At 47.2% G+C, this 14,553-nt stretch overlaps 1 protein-coding gene across 2 annotated transcripts; it reads left to right on the top strand.

The window, feature by feature from the left end:
• Positions 1-4,476: 4,476 nt before the first annotated feature.
• Positions 4,477-14,317, top strand: wu:fi75a02. 2 transcript variants are annotated; one of them, XM_044143893.1, is made up of 11 exons: positions 4,477-4,754; positions 5,925-6,041; positions 6,111-6,290; positions 10,884-11,304; positions 11,374-11,664; positions 12,050-12,073; positions 12,191-12,368; positions 12,440-12,528; positions 13,435-13,506; positions 13,712-13,842; positions 13,914-14,317. In XM_044143893.1, exons 1-11 carry the CDS (start codon positions 4,736-4,738, stop codon positions 14,072-14,074), a joined length of 1,683 nt encoding a protein of 560 aa, XP_043999828.1. In that variant the 5' UTR covers positions 4,477-4,735; the 3' UTR covers positions 14,075-14,317. The 2 variants fall into 2 exon arrangements, with proteins under 2 accessions (XP_043999828.1, XP_043999829.1); XM_044143894.1 differs by having other exon boundaries at positions 4,479-4,754; positions 5,925-6,038.
• Positions 14,318-14,553: the final 236 nt, after the last annotated feature.

Genomic DNA, 14,553 nt, shown 5'->3' with positions numbered 1-14,553 from the left:
TTAAATCGTTCTGCTGCGTGTTTCCTGTCAGGAAACCAGTTTCAAAGCATCACCGACTTTTACATGGTTAAAACTACAAAACACAGCAGGTGGGCCCGATTGGGTCCAAACTCGGCCTGTTTGGATGTCTCACTGCTTGGAGCTGGCTTTATAGCCACCATCTGGAGAAAAGTCGATCTGGTTTTCTGTAAAAATGTTCCTTCCGATGCTTTAAAATTAACATCCGTAATTTGACAGCTCCCTGTTTCTAGTTCAGCCCAGTAAGCCCATTAAGCCCAGTAAGCCCACACTAACCCATCAGTTTTTACCTGAAGCGCAGGGTCAGTACTGTCCGGTTATCCGTGGTCATCGTTACGACTAGTGAAGAAGTTTGCCCTTCCTGTAACACTCAGGCACCAGCTGAGACCCAGATCCAGGTTCTGGTGGACTCTAGAGCCGCTGTTAGCAAGGCTAACTTTTGAGAAGCAGAGAGGGATGGTGGTTCTGTTCCATGTCCAATATGAGGTTTAAAAAATCCTGCCGGCTCAGATATTTTCTTCATCACCTCTCTGGCTCTTCTTTTTCTTTGGCTCCTGCGCTTTGGTGTCATTTCTGTTGTCCGCCATCGTGAGAAATCCCTCCCTGATGCTCCACCCCAAAAAAGCGTAAGACGCGTCAAACTTGGACCAATAAAAATCAAGCATTCATGATGGACGTTCGCCAGGAAAAATAAGAGTTTTTCCAACAACACCACTAAAATCCTCTTAACCAACCTGTTTAGGATTGTATTTGAAACGTAATCAATTACAAATTTACTGATGGAACTTGGCTCCTTGTCATGTTTTGATTGTTGATTCTATGTTGCATTGTGTTTCTGTGTTTGATTTGATGTAAAGCACTTTGAAATGCCTTGATGCTGAAATGTGCTATACTAATAAAATTTGATTGATCGATTGATAGCAAGTGATAAAATTAAGGCTTTCTGACCTTATTCATTCACAAAAATACAAAGCATATTTCGGGGGTTTTTAGTGCATCACATAAATCAGGTTGTACAAGGAGGGTGGAAACCTTAATATCCCAGAGAGTCACATTTGAGAAAATCCATGAATATAAGGACATAGAAGGTAGATATAAAAAGTTGTGATTAGACTTGACAAGAAATTACTTTTATCAACGTGTATGTCCTGCCAGGTTCAGAGTGGACATTTTATGAACATATTTTTGACATTTTAAGTCACACGGTACAGTAGTCTGGTGGAGACTTCAATGCAAGATTAAATCCTTCTCAAGCTACCTCTAAACAATCCACTGTTAACTGCAGCATAGGTAGGAAGATTAGGAAGATGATTAAAGAGCTGGGGACTATACATTTTACTCACTACCTCACCACTCATATTCGAGAATTGATGACATCTTTACAGGGGCGCAACTACAAATTTTTGAGGTGGATGCAAACATCTCACCGGCGCCCCGCCCCATCCCAGGACATAAACTTGTACAAGTGAGCCAAAGAGCCTGTTCTGTTAGCCTGTGTCTAGAACCTCCTGTTGTGAGCATGTTTTCTATCATTCTTATAGCTTGATAGGAAGCCTTATCCAAACTGGCAACCCACATTAATAAAATGGTGAAATAATATTGACCACAAAACACTATTTATAAAAGATATCAACATTTTTTCTATACAATCCTAACAAACGTTTTTAATGTTCTCTTCACAATATTTATTTATTTACTATTAATCTATTTGTATAATTTGTTCTTTAAATTGCCATCTATATTATTTTTTGGTCTCAGGAAATGACTGAGGGATGAAGAGACTGATGTCTGGTTCTTTAGGTTCTGCGGTTCCTCTCCTGATCCATTCTGTCTGATATCAAACCCACTGGTTGCCACTGAATGTCACCAACACGTTTATTTTAATGCTCCTATTAAACTTCACTGTGATTGCTTTCCTCCCGTGTCTTCCCACTACCGTCTGTATTTCTGTCAGAGGTTTTACTTTAAGGACGGTGTTTTATCGGGAGGACATTTTAAAAAGACACTGGTTGATAGCAGCTCACTGCGGCTGCGTAGTGTCCGTCTCTAGGTAACCATGACAACAGCGTCAGTTCGTGGGGTCCTATTTAGGTCCCGCAACGACAATTTAGCTGACCCTAATATTCCCCGTGTTTTGTTTTGGTCATTATTATTACACTTATTGTTGAGAAGTGTGTGATCGGTGAGTCTATCAGACATTTATAGCAATACGGAATAAATCGCGTCCCGTATTGGACAACAACCAGCTGTCATAGCTTAAGCTAACCTGAATATTTACAACTCTCTTGTTGATACACTGACATTACTTACCTTCTGTCTTTCAACCACTTTGAAAAGCTTTTATTCGTCTCTCCAACATCTTTATTCTTCTCCCTCTTCCGTTTTCTGTTTTGTGCCCCGGAGTTTTTTTCTGCTCCCCATCTTTAGCTTCCTGTTGTCGAGGCATTACTACAAATTTAAAAGAAAAAAAAAAAAACAACGCGCCTCAGCGCGTCCTCGAAGGTCCGCTGCTCAAGCTACTTGAATAGGAGGGGAGGGGCGCCTAATCAGTGCTGTTCCTCTGTTATTGATCATTTCATACACAAACAGCTGTTACGTACATAAAATGCTGACTAGGAAAGAATTCCCCACATTGTTTTTGCGCCCCCCTAGTGCAGCGCCCCTATGCGTTGCACACACTGCATAACCACCTTTTACGCCACTGCTTCTTTATGTATAACAAGGATTTAGGTCGAGTAGGGTTTAAAAACGCCATATCAGGCTGATCAGTGGTGCGGTGAGGTTCATAGCTGGTGAGGCTCTGACTTAATCATAATCAGATTTACAAATATAGACCCCCTGCATGTTATTGTTTACATAACGAAATTTCGCGCATGCGGACAACATGGAGGGCAAAACTCTATTCTTCTACAAGTCATCCATAGCCGCGCTGCCGCCGTATAATAAATCCGTTAACTAATCTAACTTGGAGATGTAGATCTTATTAATTTCGTGCTGTGCTCCACAACAAAGGGAAAAACCGTTAAAGTACAACTCAAAACCTCTTTTTTCTCGCTCTCTGTATTAGCGCAGCAACGCAAAGGCTCATTGCCATAGCAACTGACAACGAAACAAAAAAACCGCAATGAAATATTTCCCACACAAAGAGCAGAACATTATTATTGTATTATTATTATTAGTCTGGTTTTAGGCTTAATGCTTATTTTGCGATTATTAAGTGATTGCTGTGGTAAGAGGAGAAAACTATAAATAAATCGCTCCACGGCTAGCTCCACGGCTAGCTCCACGGCTAGCTCCACGGCTAGCTCCACGGCTAGCTCCACGGCTAGCTCCACGGCTAGCTCCACGGCTAGCTCCACGGCTAGCTCCACGGCTAGCTCCACGGCTAGCTCCACGGCTAGCTCCACGGCTAGCTCCACGGCTAGCTCCACGGCTAGCTCCACGGCTAGCTCCACGGCTAGCTCCACGGCTAGCTCCACGGCTAGCTCCACGGCTAGCTCTGCCTCACCTCCAATCTGTTCTCTGGTGTCTGATGCTGCTCAGCACAGGAAACACGTCACACACACAGCTGGTGACAAAAAACACTGAACATTATATACATAAGCTAAATGATGGAATATCAGTTCAGACATTAAATGTTTATTAACCATTTTATTGCCGACATACAGACAGGAGGAACATGTTGTCACAGAATGGCAGTCAGTGCAGTTAGCCAGAGGTTGATCAATCCCAGGTGAGGCTCGGCTCGCTGCTGCCTCACCTGCTGCGCTTCCGAGCATTTGAATGAGAAAATGTGAAAATTCAGCGATTTTGAAGAAAAAAATCATCAGAATTGGTTAAGCTAAATGAAAAATATATACTTTATAGTACAAATGACAGGGTAGCAATATAAATTATTTTATCATTATATATTATTTTTCCATGATGACACGGGAGGCTCTGTCTCACCTGCCTCACCTGACCGCACGAGGCTGATGGATCTCTCGGACCATTAACATCTACTTTATATAAAAGTAATGTTACAAAACAAAATACCGTTTCTATGGAAACTTAACTCTAGCATATTCAAGGGTAAAATTAAAGAAAAGTTAAGGCAAGAAATGTAGACATATGTACAGGATAATGACAATGGAGAAGACTCCCCTGTAATATTATGGGGTGCCTGTAAAGCTGTCTTGAGACATCAAAAAGTTAGAAATGTTGCTGTTTGTACTTTCTTTAATTCCCAAATATATTAATGTGTGTGGCAGAATGTGCAAATGACGGCACTACCTTAAAATACTGTATACAACTACGCTTTATAAAGTTCGGTCCATTTACTTGTATTATTTTACTGGCAGATAAGCCACATTCAATATGGCGGATGCTGTGACGTATTGCAGCAACGGACTGCATATTCTTGTCTATACTGCATACTCCACTAAGTTATAATACTTTTATAAGTATGACTTATTTTTCTCTGTCCCCACGTGCAAATGTTAATATAAATACCCGCAAAGCTGAAAGCAGTTGACTGAATTACCATGGCAACGGCCTCTGGTCGAGTCTGTTTCCAACATTTAATAAGTGATTAAAAGACAATTGAACTCTGAGCATCTACCTGCATGTTTGCCTGCCTGGTTCAACAAGGTTCGGTGAGGTTCGGTAGGTTTAGTTCATGTGCGTTTTACCTACCGCTTCCTGTTGATGGAATACCTGGAAACCAGCTCTGCGCAACATGACGACAGGAATTAGAGGTAAATTTCGTTTTGGTCTAAATCTCCAAACCGAACCTTTAGCCAAGTTCAGCCCGGTTCAAACGTCTTATCGGTTTTATTGTGGCTTTTATTTTGAAAGTCTTCCCTTTATGTTCGCTCTTGAGTTGTTGAATGATATTATTTTGAAATCCCCAACGGAAATTTGTTAGAAACACTTCCGCTAGCGTTGCACCGGCCCCAAAAACTGCAGCCCTGATCGGTGCGGATAATCCGGCTGCAGAGGGCCGGGAAGCCTCAGAAATGAGCCACAGGAGCAGCTAGCGGACCCAGGGAGACCCGCGGACCCCGGGAAGGTAACCTCCCGCTAAATGTCCCGGTTCGTCCCGTTTTCAGAGCTCCACACGCCGCCCAGTATGCTAACTGGAGCTAGCATCTGCTACCTGCATCAGCGCAAACAGTCCAGACCAGATCCAGAACTTGCTCGTTCTGCTGGGAAATATCTGGATTAGGCTGGTTCTGTCTGCAGCCGGAGAGGACACACCTGGACACTCCTCCCCTTAAATCAAACCAGGTGTCGGGTCACGTTGCTGTCCATCTAAATCTGACCACATGACCCTTCAGCCTGGTTTCCATGGAGACGGCTCCATCCTGCTCCTGGATGGGTCCAAGTGTCCCAACCTGCAGGACACCTGGACCCAGAACCAGTGCAGACTCACAAGAATAGGCGGGAAGGTTCTGGTCCAGAAGGGTTCTGGACCGTTCTGCTGTTTTTTCTGTCTTTAGACCAGGGGTCTCAAACTCCAGTCCTCGAGGGCCGCAGTCCTGCAACTTTTAGATGAGCCTCTGCTGAACCAAACCTGAATAGAATAATTAAAGTTCTGGAGAACTGGTCTACACAAGGTGTAGGTAATTAAGCCATTTCATTCCAGTGTTTTGTACCTGTGGCTCATCTAAAAACTGCTGGACTGCGGCCCTTGAGGACTGGAGTTTGAGACTCCTGCTTTAGACCAATCAGACTGCAATGTTTGTCCTGGCCTCTGACTGGCTGAGTCTGATATCTGATCATGTTTTATTCTTTTTTTCCTCCATCGTCCAGAACCGGCCCAGAACATCAAGTTCTGAGCCAGTTTCCTCTGATTGGAAACTGATCAATAATCAAAGATGCTGCAGGTTTTCTCTCAGTTCACCTCTGTCTTTCTCTCTCTCCAGGCTTTGATATGCTCTCTCGCCCGCTGACAGAGAGCCATGGCAGGGGGCGTGGCCCGACAGCAGAAGCCCTGCCCACTGATCTCCCATTGGTTGATACAGATGAGGCTGCTGCAGGTGGTTTTGTCTCTTCCTTGTTGGTTTGTGCATCCTCGGGTAAAGGTGTTAAATCCAGCTATTCACCTGCAGGAGGCCCCGCCCCCCCGGACTCTCCCTGCTGCTCCTGTGCCTCCCTCTTGCCCCGCCTCCTGGCGGCTCACCGCATGGAGGTGCGGCGCCTCCTACGAGGAGCTTTGTCGTCGCTCGGCCGTCGTATGGATTCTCTGGAGAGGAAGAGGAGGAAGAGGAGGAAGGACGGAGGAAGCGGAGGTGGGTCCATTTCCTGCGACTGAAGAGGTTAATGGGGGTTGGCGGTTAGGGTTTATTGTTTATCGTGATAAAGTTCTTCTAATGTTACAATAAATGCAGATTAATGACGTTTAAACCCTAAAATTGCCTGTGGATTATTAACCCTTATAGGTGCATTGATAAATATGAAAATGATTTAATTCAGTTATCGAGAACATTTTACTGATTCAAATCACACATTTATATGACTGCTGACCAAAGGACTCAATACACCTGGAGATGTTAAAGGTGTTTGTAGGCCCCTGATTGGCTCTGGTAGGTTCTGAGGGACCTGAAAAAAGGTCATGAGTAGATCATGAATTATTGTCACTTGTCATTATCACAATTGTAGCACAAAATATGATTTAAAATGGATCCATCATGACTTTAAATCCTTCTTTTTCACATGTTAAAAATGGTTTGTCTAAAGTAGAACTGCACTGCTTTGGTCTGAATTCCTCCTTTACCTGTACTCAGGTGTTTTACAAAAACTTTTTTTTTTTTTAAAGGGATCCAGGATTAGTTGAACATGTCGGTCTAAATATGTTGTATTTGTTTTTATAAACTAAAATATTACTTCAAAAAGGTACATCTTATGTTTTTCACCCATGGAGGTCGCCATTTTTTCACCGATGGGTTGATGACATCATCAAGTCCATTCTGTAATGGAGTCTACAGAGTAAACACAGGAAGGCTAACTTTACCCCAGTAATTGTTTGTCTTTGACTGGTGTCATTTTAGATAATACCACACTGTGGCACTGTTGGCTATGATAAAAAAATATTACTATTAGAAATGATAGGTCCTGACTGTCGTTTGTGCTTACGGGCTGAATGACAGTTCAGGTTACCCACCCTTTTTGGAGTCCCTAGAGGGGGTACTGGAGAGTGCTCCACCTGGGGACTCCCTTGTTCTGCTGGGGGACTTCAACGCTCACGTGGGCAACGACAGTGAGACCTGGAGGGGCGTGGTTGGGAGGAACGGCCCCCCCGATCTGAACTCGAGTGGTGTTCTGTTATTGGACTTCTGTGCTCGTCATGGATTGTCCATAACGAACACCATGTTCAAGCATAAGGGTGTCCATATATATGTGCACTTGGCACCAGGACACCCTAGGCCGCAGTTTGATTATCGGCTTTGTCATCGTTTCATCGGACCTGCGGCCGTATGTCTTGGACACTTGGGTGAAGAGAGGTGCGGAGCTGTCCACTGACCACTACCTGGTAGACCTGGCAGGCCCAAACGTGTTGTGAGGGTCTGCCGGGAACGTCTGGCGGAATCCCCTGTGAGACGGAGCTTTAACTCCCATCTCTGGCAGAACTTCGAACACGTCCCGGGGAAGGTGAGGGACATGGAGTCTGAGTGGACCGTGTTCTGTGCCTCCATTGTCGAGGCGGCTCATCTGAGCTGTGGCTGCAAGATTGTTGATGCCTGTCATGGTGGCAACCCTTGAACCCGTTGGTGGACACCTTCGGTAAGGGAAGCCGTCAGGCTGAAGAAGGAGTCCTATTGGGCCTTTTGGCCTGTGGGACTCTGGAAGCAGCAGATGGGTATCGGCGGGTGAAGCGGCATGCGGCTCGGGTGGTTGCTGAGGGAAAAACTCGGGCGTGGGAAGAGTTTGGAGAGGCCATGGAGAAAGACTTCCGTACGGCTTCGAGGCGATTCTGGTCCACCATCTGGCGTCTCAGGAGGGGGAAGCAGTGCAGCACCAACACTGTTTACAGTGGGGATGGTGTGCTGCTGACCTCGACTCGGGATGTTGTGAGCCGGTGGGCAGAATACTTCGAAGACCTCCTCAATCCCACCGACATGCCTTCTATTGTGGAAGCTGAGCCTGGGGACTCTGGGTTGGGCTCTCCAATCTCTGTTGTCGAGGTCACCGAGGGGGTCAAAAAGCTCCTCGGTGGCAGGGCCCCGGGGGTGGATGAGATCCGCCCGGAGTTCCTCAAGGCTCTGGATGTTGTAGGGTTGTGTTGGTTAACACGACTCTTCAATATCGCATGGACATCGGGGGCAGTTCCCCTGGATTGGCAGACCGGGGTGGTGGTCCCCCTGTTCAAAAAGGGGGACCGGAGGGTGTGCTCCAATTACAGGGGGGGTCACACTCTTAAGCCTCCCTGGCAAGGTCTATTCAGGGGTTCTGGAGAGGAGGGTCCGTCGGATTGTTGAACCTCGGATTCAGGAACAGCAGTGTGGTTCTGGTTCTGGTCGTGGAACACTGGACCAGCTCTACACCCTCAGCAGGTCCTGGAGGGTTCTGGGAGTTCGCCCAACCAGTCTACATGTGTTTTGTGGACTTGGAGAAGGCGTTCGACCGTGTCCCTCGGGGAGCCCTGTGGGTGGTTCTCCGGGAGTATGGGGCACCGGGCTCCTTGATACGGGCTGTCAGGTCCCTGTAGGACCGGTGTCAGAGTCTGGTCCACATTGCCGGCAGTAGGTCGGGCTCGTTTCCGGTGAGAGTTGGACTCTGCCAGGGCTGCCCTTTGTCACCGATTCTGTTCATTACTTTTATGGACAGAATCTCTGGACCAGCCAAGGTGTTGAGGGGATCCGTTTTAGTGGCCTTAGGATCAAATCTCTGCTTTTTGCGGATGATGTGGTCCTTTTGGCTTCATCAGGTTGTGATCTGCAGCTCTCGCTGGAGTGGTTTGCAGCCGATTGTGAAGCGGCTGGGATGGCGATCAGTGCCTCCAAATCCGAGGCCATGGTCTTGAGCCGGAGAAGGGTAGAGTGCCTTCTCCGGGTCAGGGCGGGTGTCCTGCCCCAAGTGGAGGAGTTCAAGTATCTCGGGATCTTGTTCACGAATGGGGGAAGAAGGGAGCGGGAGATCGACAGGCGGATTGGTGCAGCGTCTGCCGTCAAGCAGGCGCTGTACCGGTCCGTCGTGGTGAAGAGAGAGCTGAGCCAAAAAGCAAAGCTCTCGATTTACCGGTCGATCTACGTTCCCACCCTCATCTATGGTCATGAGCTTTGGGTAGCGATAGGATTATCTACTGGCAGAAAAACTTCTTATCCCCATGTTTATCAAAGATGTGAATAAGGGAAGACTCATCTATCCATCCGTCCATATTGGAGGCAGAGTCTGACCCAGAGCAGCAGAACCTGCAGAACCGAGCATTCACATGAACGCATGGCAGTGATGGTGTTTCTGGATTTACACCCTCTGCATCCACACCAACTAGACAAAAAGATGTTAAGTTGACAGGAAATGTAAAATATTACAGAGTAACTATGTTACTGGAAAACCTAAAGAAACGACTATAGAATCTTAAAAACAACAAATCCAAAACACAATTGAAATAAATATAAATTATTTGCATTTGTGTTAAATCCAAGTTGTCATCAGTTATTGGATCTAAAAACAAGACGTGATGCTGATCACATGTGGAACAGGCCCAAGGCATAAATGAACTAAGAGAACATTGATGCATAGATCATTTAAAAGATTTTAAATTGTTTAACATTTAAATTTAGGATTTTAAGGAGCTGGCAAGTTCACTTAATTGACTGCTCAGCCAATTAAACTAGCCCCCCTCTCCCAGATTTCACTAAATTTATATTGAAATGCTGTTAGAGGTGCTAATGGGGCTCTTAAATCTAATTCTGCTCCAGGCCTCATTCAACATTGGACCGGCCCTGCATGATTAGCTAAATCCGCTGCACTGCGCATCTGAACCCTAACCCTATGGACCAACGGGAGATTTAATTTCTGGGGCTTTAGTAGCTCTTCCATTTTGTGTCTGTTGAGAAATAAGCAGCACAGAAAATGTCTCGGTTGCCAGAGTTTCATGGGACGAGTTGTTCTGATCTCTAAACAAACTACAGTATTATTACTGTACTGTATTGTAATAATACTGTATTACAATACAGTAATACAGTAATAATACAACTCTACCTGACTACTCTACTTGAGTAGACACAGTATTTAATATGCATTGTGTCGCCGCATAACGTAAAAAACAAAGCAGCGTGCTGCGCTAGTCACGAGGCGAGCTCACTAGCTCCTACACAACGCACAAACCTGAACCACAACGCACCGGCTAACCGGGAACTCAAACTTTATCAGAGCAGAATCGCAGAGTCAGCATGTTGAGACGTAAATGAACACGCTGCATAAAATGCTTTGTTCACCCCTCTAAAGGTGCAACTGTGAACATTGAGCTGCACCAGCAGAGCAAACGAGGTGGATTTAAGTTTGACTCCTACCTTGATAAATTCTACAAAGAAACATGAATCCTCACAGGAGGTTGATATAAGTGAGCCTATCAGCGAAGAGGTAAACTTCAGAGATCAAGCCACAACAGCGTGTGCAACGTAGCCAACATTCAGAGGCACCAGCGCTCTGATTGGTGCGCTCCCTGCTCAATACATCAACTATAAAAACTTAACCCATCTTTCTTTAATGAATAATTTTGCCCTGCCAGTAAAATGCTCACCGCAGAAGAGACGCTTGCAGTCTGTTTTATTAGAAAACACACAGCCTCTGGACAGGCTCCTCCCCCTCCTCAGCAGGGGGAGGAGCCTGTCCAGAAGCTAGGTTAGTCACCTAACCTCACCTGCTTTCTTCCTCACCAGGTCCTCCTCGTATCACCTGCAGCTCCTTCGCTTCCTCATCGGCATCGTTGCCTCATGTCATCACTTCCTCTTCGTGGTCACCCTCCACTTCATCAGACCGTATCAACCCAACTCCTTCCTGCAGCTTCAGCCAATCAGAGCAGAGTAGGAGGGGCAGTGAAGGAGAGGAGGTGAGGAAGAGGAAGAGGAAGAGAAGCCATGAAGGCTTTCTTCCTCCAGGGAATGAAGAGGAGGAGGAGGAGGAGGAGGAAGAGGAGAAGTTTGTGGGTCAGATGGCGGTCTCTGTCAGAGGAAGAGGAGGACCTGAGGACGAAGAGGCAGAGCCTCTTGTCCTCCATGACTTCAACCAGAAGAAACGCAGACGAAAAGTCAGCCAATCAGAGCGGGGCTTCAGCGTACTGGTGAAGAAGAACGGCTACAGGTGAGTCCGGGTCTCTGAAGGTTGAGCTCCCAGGTGACGCGGTTCTGACCTGCTCTGCTTCTTTCTTAGCTCCCAGCATGCACTGCTTCCTCTTCGGGCGGCTGTGATTGACCAGACCTGCAGCCAATCACAAGGCCTCGCTGTGTTGCTGGGACAGTGGACGTTTTCTGACATCATCAATCACCTGTCCTCCAACCGGACCCACCAACAGCCATGGCTGCAGAACCCCGCCCCCATGCTGCACCTGTCTGCCGGTGCCATGGAGACGGTGTTAGACTGGGTGAAGGGTGGAGCCCATTGGAGTCCTCTGCGTCCTCTGAGGGACTGGACAGCACCGCCCAGTTTGGACAGTGACCACAGGTAGGGGGCGGGGCCATGGGGTAGGGAGAGGGGTCGGTGGAATTTGAACCCGGGACTCTGTCGCTGCAAGGCGGCAGCCGCTGCTCCATGAAAGCTTTAACGTGGATCCATTGCTCAGGGCTGAACGGTAGCAGTTCGCCATCATCCCTCTAGGGGTCACTGTAGCTGCCAGCAGAAGGTTGGTCTGACTGCAGTTTGGTTAATCCGGACGTTACCATTGGAAACAGCATGCTCCAGGTTTTCCTGAATAGTCTGCGTCCAGAGTCTGTTACCATGGTGATGGACTCATTGGTTCTTCCCGTTTCTCCTGATTTACCAATCAGCTGATTAATAAGTTACATCATTAATCCATTTATTTACTAACTAACTTATATGTCATCCTCAGCTACATAAGAAGACCGACGACCAGGTAACAGATTACCTGAAACACACTGTGTGTGTGTGTGTGTGTGTGTGTGTGAGTGTGTGTGTGTGTGTGTGTGTGTGTGTGTGCGCGCTCTAACAGGTAAACCCATCTCTGTTTCAGCTCTACAGGTTCTCTGCAGGGTCATCACAAGCTGCGGTCCAATCACAGTTCCTGGAGCCTGTGGTTGCCAAGGCGACGAGCCTTGCCACTAAATTTATGTTCACCCAATGGGCTGTCTGCTGCCCTCCCTGCTGACCAATCAGCAGAGCTCTCCGAGTTTCACAGCACAAATCTGAAGGTGATGATGATGTTGATGATGGTAATAATGATGATGATGACGATGACGATGATGATGTTCTTGTGACCCAGGTCAGTAAACGAGTGTCGCAGATCAGAATACGGCGTGCATCGCCGCGGGAGACCCCTCTCACACCAATGGGACTGCCCAAAGCGAAACGGTAAGAAAACAGTAAAAGTTTCTCCAGCTTTCAGCAGAAATTTGTCTGATGGGTTTTGGGTATCCCGTAGAAACCTCAGAAATATTCAGTTTAATGATGAAGTCATTTAGTTATTTTTGGCCATTCTGCTGCCTGGAAAGTGCTGGTGTTTCTGATGTTGGTGGGGAAACGTTTCCCGTTTACACTGTGTCACCAAGGCACTTCCAGTCAGCTGTAGTTGTCTTGCCAGGCCACTGGGTGGCGCTAGTATTTTAACAGTAACCCGTCTCCTACATTTTCTGTCCCAGACATTACGCTGTCCGCCATTGTTTCTGTTGAAGCACAGAATAAGCCGTTGGTTCTGTGCATGTGTGCGCTCAGTACTTGGCTTATCTGCCGGGGCGTCACAGGACCGTTCCAATCTGAAACCTGGTTTCAAAACGAGCCGAAAGGGAAAAGGTCACTTCTTAACGAGCAGATGGACCGCAGCAAATAGGTTATGGTTCAGCTGAAGAGCGGCGCAGTGTCAATGGGGCTTAGAGAACTGATCTTTGTAACTTTCGCACATCTGTCCGGTTTGGACCTCCACATCCCATCTGGCCATCAGAACCAACATTCAGGAAGCTGGACTTCCTGGATATCTGACCTGTGTTCCAGTTTTTTCGCAATCCTAGTTTAATTTTGAGGATTTTTCCAGATTTTCCTCCAGAGTGATGATGGTTCTGACCCAGTTGAATCCTCGGAATCTTCTGGATTTAACCAGCGTCTCCATCCACTCTGTCTCCCACAGCTGGAGAATTTCCGTGAACACTGCCAATAAATCTGGTTGTGGAATGTTCTGGTGAACCTGTCAAAACTCGACCTCAGGAGCAGTTCAAGGCGGTTCTGGTTGATGATGCTGATGATGATGCTTCCTGTGTTCCTCAGGTTGAAGAAGAAGGAGTTCAGCCTGGAGGAGATCTACACCAACAAGAACTACGAGGCCCCGCCCAACATCAGGTAGGTACTGGTACAGAACCTCAGAGGTCTGACAGGATCTGTTCTAATATTGATGTTTTCTGTAGTCGGTGCTGACAATCAGGGCAGTCTGTCATTAGATCCTGATTGGCTAATGACTGTTGCTAACATCATTTAGGGTTACAACCAATAGGTGACAACGTGCCTTCAACTCAGCTTCCCAGCATGCCTTGTGTGTTTCCTGTAGGAGCCTGGAAACCATATTTGAGGAGCCTCGGGAGAAGGATGGAACGCTGCTCCTGATTGGCCAGCAGAAGCGTCGCCGGCTCCTTCTCTTCCCTGACTTCACTCAGCCCAGGAAGAGGAAGAAGCCCCAAGGTCTGCCATGAACCCAACCCCTCTGGTTCTTCATCAGCATCAGCCGCTGATCTGCTTCCTGTTTCCTCCAGGGGTGGGTCTTCCTGTTTCTTTGGTGCCCAGAAAACGAGCCGCAGTGCGGCGACATGTCCATGGCGGCGGGCTAGATGATGGCAGCGACCTGGACGTGATGCTGGTGGAGCGCCTGAGCGAGCTCGATGACTTCCTGACTCAGCAGGGCCTGGACGTGTGACATCATTTCCTGACAGCTGACTAAATGGACACACCAATGGTAACGGTGTGAGGGGGTGAATGGAGACATGTCTGCAGAGGCTGAGCCTTGGATCAGGCAACACCCCCTCCGGGAGGCTCCGCCCTCTACAGATGCACCTGTGGACTGCCAGTTTCTGCAGTACTCTGGAGTGTTGTGAACTGTGACGTTTATTTCTGATGAAAACTGTATTTTTGGACAAATAAAGTAATTTCTTCTCTGAAACATTTTCTGCCTGTCCAATCGTCTGCCAGCAGCTCAGGCTGTGATTAGTCAGTCTTACAGAACCGGGCAGGTCTGTGGAGGCTCAGTCCAACTTCTCCATCAGGACTTTGAAGGACCCCAGAATCTCCAGCCACAGGAAGCAAAACCCAGCTCAACACTACACAACTCAGAGGTCATGTCACCCAGGGGTCACATGAGCCAATGACCTCTGAGAGGGTCCAGGAGGGGCTCTGCAG

The sequence above is a fragment of the Gambusia affinis genome, linkage group LG17 (assembly GCF_019740435.1).
Source record: "Gambusia affinis linkage group LG17, SWU_Gaff_1.0, whole genome shotgun sequence".
NCBI classification, from domain to species: Eukaryota; Metazoa; Chordata; class Actinopteri; order Cyprinodontiformes; family Poeciliidae; genus Gambusia; species Gambusia affinis.
This window is presented reverse-complemented; position numbering and strand designations above follow the sequence as displayed.

Bases quoted from the DNA above. Each gene is read 5' to 3' on its own strand.
- wu:fi75a02 (XM_044143893.1), top strand. The intron at 6,291-10,883 runs GTGGGTCCATTT...CTTCCTCACCAG, and splicing joins GAAGGACGGAGGAAGCGGAG to GTCCTCCTCGTATCACCTGC. The intron at 13,843-13,913 runs GTCTGCCATGAA...TGTTTCCTCCAG, and splicing joins GAAGAGGAAGAAGCCCCAAG to GGGTGGGTCTTCCTGTTTCT.